At 32.6% G+C, this 9,398-nt stretch overlaps 1 protein-coding gene across 1 annotated transcript; it reads right to left on the reverse strand.

Annotated features, from left to right (window-relative positions):
* Window positions 1-306: 306 nt before the first annotated feature.
* LOC110783965 (uncharacterized) lies at window positions 307-6,669 on the reverse strand. The gene is made up of 3 exons (XM_021988373.2): window positions 6,474-6,669; window positions 2,076-2,606; window positions 307-1,650 (listed from the first exon to the last, which is right to left on the reverse strand). Exons 1-3 carry the CDS (start codon window positions 6,513-6,515, stop codon window positions 643-645), a joined length of 1,581 nt encoding a protein of 526 aa, XP_021844065.1. The 5' UTR covers window positions 6,516-6,669; the 3' UTR covers window positions 307-642.
* Between the last annotated feature and the right edge of the window lie 2,729 nt (window positions 6,670-9,398).

The raw sequence follows: 9,398 nt of genomic DNA on the forward strand, positions 1-9,398 counted from the left end.
GTAAAGTTGAGCGAGTGGGTAGGTTTACAAGGATAGAAATGGTTTTTATTTCTTTTATGATGGGGGTTTAAGTAAATTATGGACGTCAAACAATTAACATGACACTTGTAAAGTTGTAATATTGTAGCTAGATAGATCAATACTCCATATAATATACGTACAAACTCCAATTAGTTAAGCAAGCTAGTACTTCAATGTAGATTCTATTGATCCTCAGTTAGTATTGAGAGGACGGTCTTGTAACTTTATTATTTGTTCTTATCAATTAAAAAAAAGTACTTCAACTAAATGCACCATTAGATCGACTTGTACAAATAGTCGCTTTATTGCTTCATTCCATATGACTAACCAAACAAGAATACATAAATTAAAATGTGTAAAAAATAGTTATTACAAAACATGTAATATCTCTTCTTAATACCCTCCTATAAGAGGTGACAATTTCAAATTCATGATGAATCAGAAAAAAAAAATTCTCTTCCTTAATAATAAGCTCCAGATTTCTATCATCCGGAATATGTTCATCTGCTGTTGCTGCACCATTGCTTGCAAATTGCAATACACTCTTCAACATTGAAAATAATTACTTCAAATTCCCTACCATATGTTGCTAAAATAGCAACAATAACTGCCTTGTTCTTCTTAGATATCACACACAATAATGGACAACAAATGAGGATCAGAAGCTCCTGAAATTCTAGCACCATATGCTTTAGCTTGTAACAGGATATTCAGAGCTTTTTCTGTTATCACTTCACCTGGAATCAATACTGGAACACCAGGTGGATATGGACATATAAGTTCACCACATATTTTCCCAAGGGAGTCTTGTACATCTACCTTCTTTTTCTTGGCAAAAAATGCTTCCCTAGGAGTAAGTTTCATATCAATATCAACAAACGGTTTCAATGCAGCGCGTTTAACTCTCTGTTTCTTAGTATTCTGAAGAAGATAAACAGATGACAGATTTTGAAACCCTGTTACAAGTCTGTTAACATGCTCCCTACAACTCCCTGGAGTAAATAAAAATGTGACAGAACGAGAACCAGTTAAAACAGGGAGTACCCTTTGATCCTTGAACAAGAAATCTTGTGCTTCATACCCTGAAACATCAAGATCATGAACACCAACCGTCACTCTTAAAGGGTCAGTATTAGGAAAATCAAGGACTGAGATTCCAGGGATGTGTTTCAGATCAAGTTTAGCTTCTTCTGCTAAATGAATCGCGTTATCAAAGATTGCTTCTGGGTTTTCCTTTAACTCAGCTGCAGTAGCATCAAGTGAAGCTAAAAGCAGGAAACTTGGGCTAGTACTCTGAAGAATCTGTAAACATCTGTTGATTCTGTCTTTGTCTACTAATAAACTTTCGGATGCGTGTAACATTGATGATTGAGTAAGAGAGAGTAACACTTTGTGAGTTGATTGCACAACCACGTCAGCACCTTGCTGAAGGGCTGATCTTGGAAGTTGTGGGTGAAATCCGAAGTGTCCTCCATGAGCTTCGTCTACAATCAAAGGAATGTCGCGTGAATGACACAATGTAGCTATCTCCTTCACATTGCTGCATATCCCATTATATGTAGGGGAAGTTATGAATACTGCAGCTGGTTTTTTGCCTTCTAATTCCAACTCCTTGATTGCCTTCTCTACCTGTCATAAGAAAAAAAGTAAACATTTAGGCTTCATTCAGGCTCTTTTCTGTTCTTATTTTGAATTATTTCAGACAAAATAAGTTCAGATAATATAAGTTCAGCAAAAATAAGTTTTTTCAAACCTATTCACATACAAATAAATTTTATTCAGGCAAAATAAGTTTTTTTCAAAGCTAAAATGAGTTTAGTTAAGCTCGGATAAGTTTAAATAAGTTCAGATAATATAAGTTCAGTCAAAATAAGTTTAATTGAAAGGAGCCCTAATTTTGACTGAACTTAATTTTCTAAACTTATCTGAACTTATTTTATCTTAAAAATCCTTATTTTGTCTGAAATAAGTCAAAATAAGTCGAACAAAACAGAGCCTTAGCCATAAAGACTAAAAACTAAATGAAAATACAAACAATTTTCAAATGAAGTTACCTCTGATGGAGACACAGAAGTAGCAGCATCCCAATGAGAATCATAATCAGGAAATATATACTTGGGAGTGGCTCCACACAAAGACAATGCAGAGATTGCTGATATATGACAGTTTCGAGGAAGAATCAAAGTGTCCCCAGAATTGCAAGTACCCATAATAGCAGCAAGAACACCACAAGTAGAACCTCCAAGAAGAAACCAAGTTTGTGATGATCCAAACACTTTTGCAGCTTGTTTCTCAGCTTCAAGAATGGGGCTTTGTTGGGTGAATTGATCCTCGATTTCACTCAAGTCATAAAGAAAGGGTAAATCACCAATGAGTCGAGTTAACGAAGATGGAGCTGCAAGGCCTTTGTTATGTCCTGGGAACTGGAAAGTTGCATGTTTTTCTTCTATTGCTTTTTCAATTGCACTAACTAATGGAGTACTGCAAACCTTTGTTTCTTGAGGGATCAAATCCTTGTTCAATGTTTTCCATGTTTTTGCATTTTGGAATTCATCTTTGCCATTTTGTTCAAGAATGCTACTTCCCTGCAATAAGATGATTATACCCAAATGAGTTTCACCTTCTAACAAGACTTGAGGGGATCCCCAAATCAAATCCATAAGCAAACTTCACCCATTTAAGAAGATACTCCTTCCGTTTTACACACTTTTCGTGCTATGCACGGTTTTATGTTTTAATTAAACTAGCTTTTGAATCCGTTTAAAAAACGGGCGGATGTATAGGTAATATTAATGAAAAACATGTGGAAAGTCATTTTTTTTAATTTTCAAAGTAAAATTACCATCTCAAGGTAAATCCATTAAAGAAAAAAAAATGAAATCCAAGAAATAGACATGCAGCAAGTAAAATACTTTATTTTAAAATATTAGTATAAATTACTTCTCACACTTCTATTTTACCTTAGATTAAATGTGATATACTACGTCCGTTTCAAAATAATCTTTGCACTTTTCGTTTTAGTCCGTTTTATAATTTTCTTTACACTTTGCTTTATTTTATTTTTTCCACAAAAATTTACTACTTTACCCTTCTTACCTCATAATATTTACAATTTTCCACTCACTTTCTCTTACTTTATTTTTTTTTCTTACATTCACCCATATTTTTACACATTTTTCTTAAATTATCTATATGTTATTCAACCAACTTTTCTACTTTAATTTTGTCTTAAAATTTGTATAAATATAACTGTGAAAATCTTCATGAAACAGAGGTAGTACTTTGTAGGACTATGTTTCTCTTATAAATATAAATAAATCACAAACAAAAGTCTTGCGCGCACAAGGTGTACAATAAATTTATTGTACACCAAGATTACTTTTATGTAGTTTTTTGTAACTTTAACCTACTTTTTTGTAACTTTTATATTATAAAAATAAAAAATTGATAGATAAACATTTTAAAGGGTTAAATGTTTAATTTATACATTATTAGTGATTTTGAAGAAATAATTTTTATTCAAATGAAAAAATTTATCACTAAAAAATAGATAACTTTTACATATATAAATATAACTTTTAATTATTTTGAGTCAACTTTTACTCTGGTGTACAATATTTATTGTGCACCACTTATAAATAAGAATTTGTGAATCACAAAACTTAATCAAAGGAAAGTATGTTAATATTATAAAAGTACAAAAAGTGTCAAAACCAAAATAATCAATAAATAAATAAAGACAAAAGAAATACAACTAAGAAACTTTTGGCTTTATGGTCTCCGATTTATGTCTTTGACTATGTAATTGTAAAGAACTCAAATATTGACAAACTAGTAACCTACCAAGAATATGGATCGAGATGACGACATGTGTGACCTTGAATTGCAAGCATGCAATCTCTTTGATTTTGGCCTCTAATTAATTTCTTTGACTATATAATTGTTTAAATCAAACATAGATAACCTACTTATGTGTGACTTTGATTAAATTGCAATTAATCCCTATTGATTTTCTTCTTATTATTATTATATCACTGTCCTACCCATTTTAAGTTTTGAAGGAAATACAAAACATGTGGCTGTAGTAACAGATCGAAATAAGGTTTAAAAAAAGTACGGAGTAATTAGAGTGGTAAAAGATACGTGTAGTACTTCATAATTTCTCAATCCCAAAATTTTAGGCGATAATTAATTAGTTCTTTGTTTATCGATTGTTATTATGTACGGAGTATATATAAAAATAAACTCCGTAGATGTGAGAGATGTGGAGATCAAACTTAAAATAATTATAAGGACCTTCCTAATATGAAAGTGTAACAAATATTAAAAGACAAATATGTGGAACAGAGGGAGTACTAAACTACCGATCCGTGGACTATGGACCATGGTGCACAGTGAGCATGGTGCACCATGTGCATAAACAAAAGAACATGAAACTACGACAAAAGAACATGCAATATAATGTTTCACTTTTTTGCATGTTATAAAAAATAACATATTATTTCACTATTTATTAAAAATAAAAAAAATATATCCATGTTCTTTTCAAGTAACCATATGTTCTTTTAATTATATACCAGTGTTCTTAAGATGTACCATGCTCACTGTGCACCACGATCCATCTTCTAAATTACGCTAAACTACTAAATATTCATTTTTCAAAACAGAATATCAAATGATCAGGTAAACATATCACGTACGATAGCACAAGCACAAAAAATAATAAATAAAAAATATTAAAAAATATATACAGAGTATAACGTGACCATACTCCGCAAGGTGGATTTGAGTCATCATAAAGTTTCATTATGACTTTAAGGGCCAACAAAACTTCCGTAGTTGGTCAATTACTGAATTCCATCATCTAGTTCCCGCGTCTCAATACAATATCTTCAATTTATTAATTATGTCGGTGACTAATTAAATACTCCGTGTACGTTCTCCATTCCCATTCTTGTGCTCAGATATTAGGTTTGGAAATTGTACCTCACATACACCCAAGTAGCACCTTCAAATTTATTTCACCATTTACTTTATCTCTCGAATTAATTTTCGCAATTCTCTTACATATTCCGTAGTAAGAGGGTTTTATTATATAGTACTCCGTAGTATAATATTTTTATATATCTTAATTAACTTTTTACCCCTTGAACTCAAATTATTTGTGTTTATTAGAACAACACTGAACGCAAGGGGATAAGTTTAGTGATCAAGTTGAACATCGTAGGAAATGGACAAGATAAACAGGGATATTGCAAAAGTGTAAATGTGTAAATAATTCGCGACAAAGAAAAAACATAATTATGGTGTAACAATTTAGGAAGAAATTAAAGAATGAGAGAAAGAAGAAGCAAACACATTAATTCAACAACCAAAAATGTATTTGTACGATTACATAAGGAAGTAAAAATGTGTAAATCGACGAGAGTGCAATTTATTATTACTACGAAGTAATATTATTACTATTACGTACATTTTCTTAAAGAATACTCCGTATGTACGTAACATTGAAAACACATGAATTTATTGATTTTACAATTTCGTAACATAAAATATATTGTATGTTTTTATTTTGGTACCCAAACCCATAGATAAAATAAAATATGTTGATGTTGAGAAAATATTATAGTAACTAGATATACAAAGAAAAAGAATCAATTAATTAGAAATGGTTAGTTTTGAATGGAGCTCATTCTAGTTAGTACCTATCAATCTCCATACACTATGATCTATGGGGAAATCCAAGACCATAGTGTATGGAAAAAAAACACAATTATTTAGGATGTGTTCTCTTTCACTATATGAAATCTTCTCAACTTAAAGTTGTCATTTATTAGCAAGCTTACAAGAATTCCAAAATACACAAAAAAAAAAAATACCGATTAAGTACTACTTTGTATTCATTTTCATATTTGCATGTTTGTTATAGCTAATGAACATACTTCACAAGTAGACCTGGTTATCGGGCGGGGCAGGTCAGGGTCGGTGCGGGTCAAAAGAGGGTCGGGTATTGAAAGGGTCATTTTTAGCGGGTCGATAATGGACGGGTCGCGGGTCAATAGCGGGTCATTAGTGGGCGGGTCAATAAACGAGCAATGAAAAATGAAAAACAAAAGAGCCATGTGCAAGTACAAGTAAATACGAAGCTATACACGTAATTTTTTGTATCATTACTATTTTAATTTTCAAAATAATTGTAGTATAAGTTTGACCCTATAATGACCCTGTCCAATAAAGGCCCTGTCCAATAGGAGCCATGCCCAATAAAGGCCATGTCCAATAGGAGCCATGCCCAATAAAAGCCCTATTAACTTGACCCTAACCCTATGTCCATTGGACTACCCTGTCCAATAACCAGGTCTATTCACAAGTAATAAACATTGGAAAAAAAATTACAATCATAAATTAATAAAACGATGAGATAGAGATAGCTATAGAGGCATAATGCATACATTGCTTACTAAATGAGAGAAAGATGATGGAGTTGGAGCCATTTCTGTTAGATCGTAGTGCTCGTTCTCGCGCGCGCCCTCTCTCTCTCTTTCTCTCTTTTTCCTTATTAATTTTACTAGTATGTTTGTATTATGGTTAAATGATTTATAGAGGGGGGGAGTGGTCAAATTTATACTACGCAAAAAATTGACAAAGTAGTTGGATGATGGAAAGTAATGGAATGCCCCAAGAAAGATTTGAAAGATTATTGTACACCAATGTAACGCACCAACGTGCCGTATCTTTACAAGGCGCATTCAGATTCACATGTCTTATGCACGTCGTTTTGGTAAGTTGTTGATGATTTTACTTCGTTTAGCAGTAATAATAAACTATTCATGGAAATATGGAATATACCCCCAACTTAGAAATTCACTTCATTTTTATGTTCCACGAATATACCTTTTAGGTTAATCTCTTTTTTTTTTTCCCTTCTAAAATCTCAACATTTTGATGATTTTTATATGATTTTATTCTTTAACATGGTATTAAATCGCAATATAAACGTGCGTAGATGAAACTGTGGTGAACTTAGATATGTCTCACTGTCCAAAAATGTTTTACTACCTCCATTCAAACTGATTTTTATGGTTACTATTTACGCAAATATTATAGCAAAATAAGGAAAGTGAGTAAACGTGTATATAGATATAATAAAATATGGAAAATAAGGTAGATGTATAAAAAGGTAGGCGAAATAGCGGAGCTAGTCTTTTCTAGTCGGAGCGGATCCAATTCTTTGGCCCGGGCCCTGCCATTGATGAGAATGTTTTAGGATCTAGAGACAGTAGAAATGAAAGGTGAAATAGTTGGTCCAGCTATTTCTGCCGTTCTTGGGTGGAGTCATAGCCATGATTGTTGTGGTGCTCAACCTGAAATTCTGATGCCGAGGGTGTCGCCGGTGAACCCCGAAGGTATAAGGTCCCCGACCTTTTCATTCATATCATCATCCGGGTCAAGATCCTACACCATTGGTTCCCTTCCCCTACTTCGATACCTAACGACAAACTCGCAGAAAGAATCAAATGATTATGTTGATACATAAATTCCGTTGTTGGTTAACAACCAACAAATTTGAATCGAAAAATCCATTTTTTGAGTCAAGGTAGTTACGAGTCCTCTTCAACCGGGATGATCCATCCCAGTTCTTTCAGATCCTCCAGTCATTGTCTTGGATAGAGGTCGAATGGCTCACGAAGTATCTCCCACTGACTGACGGCAAATTAAGCAGGGGGATATAGCCCAACTGCGCTAGCATCATCGAATACGACAACCGAGATTCTTCCCCGGAGGTTGTCCCGGACATTTGCGAGGTCACCAAATGAATAAAGAAAAAGAAAAAGAGTGAAAAGTGAAAAGTTGTAAATTTTGTGGGGTATGGAGAATGAGAGTAAGATAGTAAACTTTCACTTCAAAAATTAGAATAAAACACAATGTAAAAAAATTATGAAATGGACTAAAAAGGTAAGCGTAAAGATCATTTTAAAACAGAGGTAACTCACTTTTCATTTTGGAGTATTGTTTCATCGAAAATGATAAAGGTCGCAACATACGATCTTTAAGCCTTGTCACAATGATGACATGACATGCTTATGTGTCATGAATTAGACTGGAAATTAAAATATTTAATTTATATAACCTATTATAAATGTTACAAAAAAAAAGGTTGGGAAATCTTAATATTCTAATTTGTTTACTTCTTTATACCGACTACCTTACTTACATATTTTCATAGTAAAATATTGCATTTATAGTAAAAATATTTCGATGACGCATAACCTACGTGACGCTTATATATACTAATTAAACTCCGACACGTAAGATTGCGACAACTAAATGTTGTCGCAATTAACTTGCGACCTTTATCTTCGTTACCCTTGTTTCATAATGTTTTTATTTTTATTTTTTATACAAACTTACATTAATCCCACAATTTGTACACATTTGCACTCTTTAATTTCTATTTTTTCACATGCATGATCGAGAGTATACAAATGTAAGCGAGTCTAATATTAATGAACGGAGGAAATAGATTTTTTGAAATAACTATAAGAGAGCCAAATTTTATCTTACTGAACAAATACCAAATCTTAATCCAAACCCTATCCAAATATATGTGAATGATTTAGACCCGAATCAAAATACTTCATTCGTTCCTTAAATGTCGCACCATGATTGATTTTTCGCTTTTTTAAGACAACATTTGACTCTTAATATCTCCAATTATACACATGTACAAATTATAAAAAGTTGATATTTTGAAAATATATATCGATACGAATCTAACAAGATCTTACATGACTACAATTTTTTTAGGTATGCATCACAAAAGATGACCAAATGTCTAGCGTAAATAGTGTAAAAAAATAAGATGGTGCGATATTTACGGAACGGATGAAGTAAATTGATCCAATTTATTGAATTTACCAACACAATCATGACCTAAAAATTAAAGGGTGTGAGTTAATTTATCATTGTAACTTAATTAACCATTGGCCCGACCCGAATCGATCTAAAAAAATACCGTCACTATATATTTTAATGTGATTTGACTTGAACCCGATTCAAGATCCAATTATCATAAAGAGGAGTAGTTTTGATGTTCCTTGTTAATCAATTGGTTTCTTTCTTCGCAGTGTACGTACTTGTTGTGAAAATGACTGCACTTAAACCGTATTAATGTATTATATTGGAACAATTTTTTGATTCAACATTAATGTAGTTGTTGAGAAAGCTACATGATGGAGTACTATGAACTGTATCTGTACAATTTCCTGTTCTCGCGTCACATTCTAGACAACGTTACTAGATTGTACGGAGTATTCACTACAAATATTTGTATCTTTTGTTACAACCTAATAACGACGGGTAAAAATCCCGTCGCA

The sequence above is a fragment of the Spinacia oleracea genome, chromosome 1 (assembly GCF_020520425.1).
Source record: "Spinacia oleracea cultivar Varoflay chromosome 1, BTI_SOV_V1, whole genome shotgun sequence".
NCBI classification, from domain to species: Eukaryota; Viridiplantae; Streptophyta; class Magnoliopsida; order Caryophyllales; family Amaranthaceae; genus Spinacia; species Spinacia oleracea.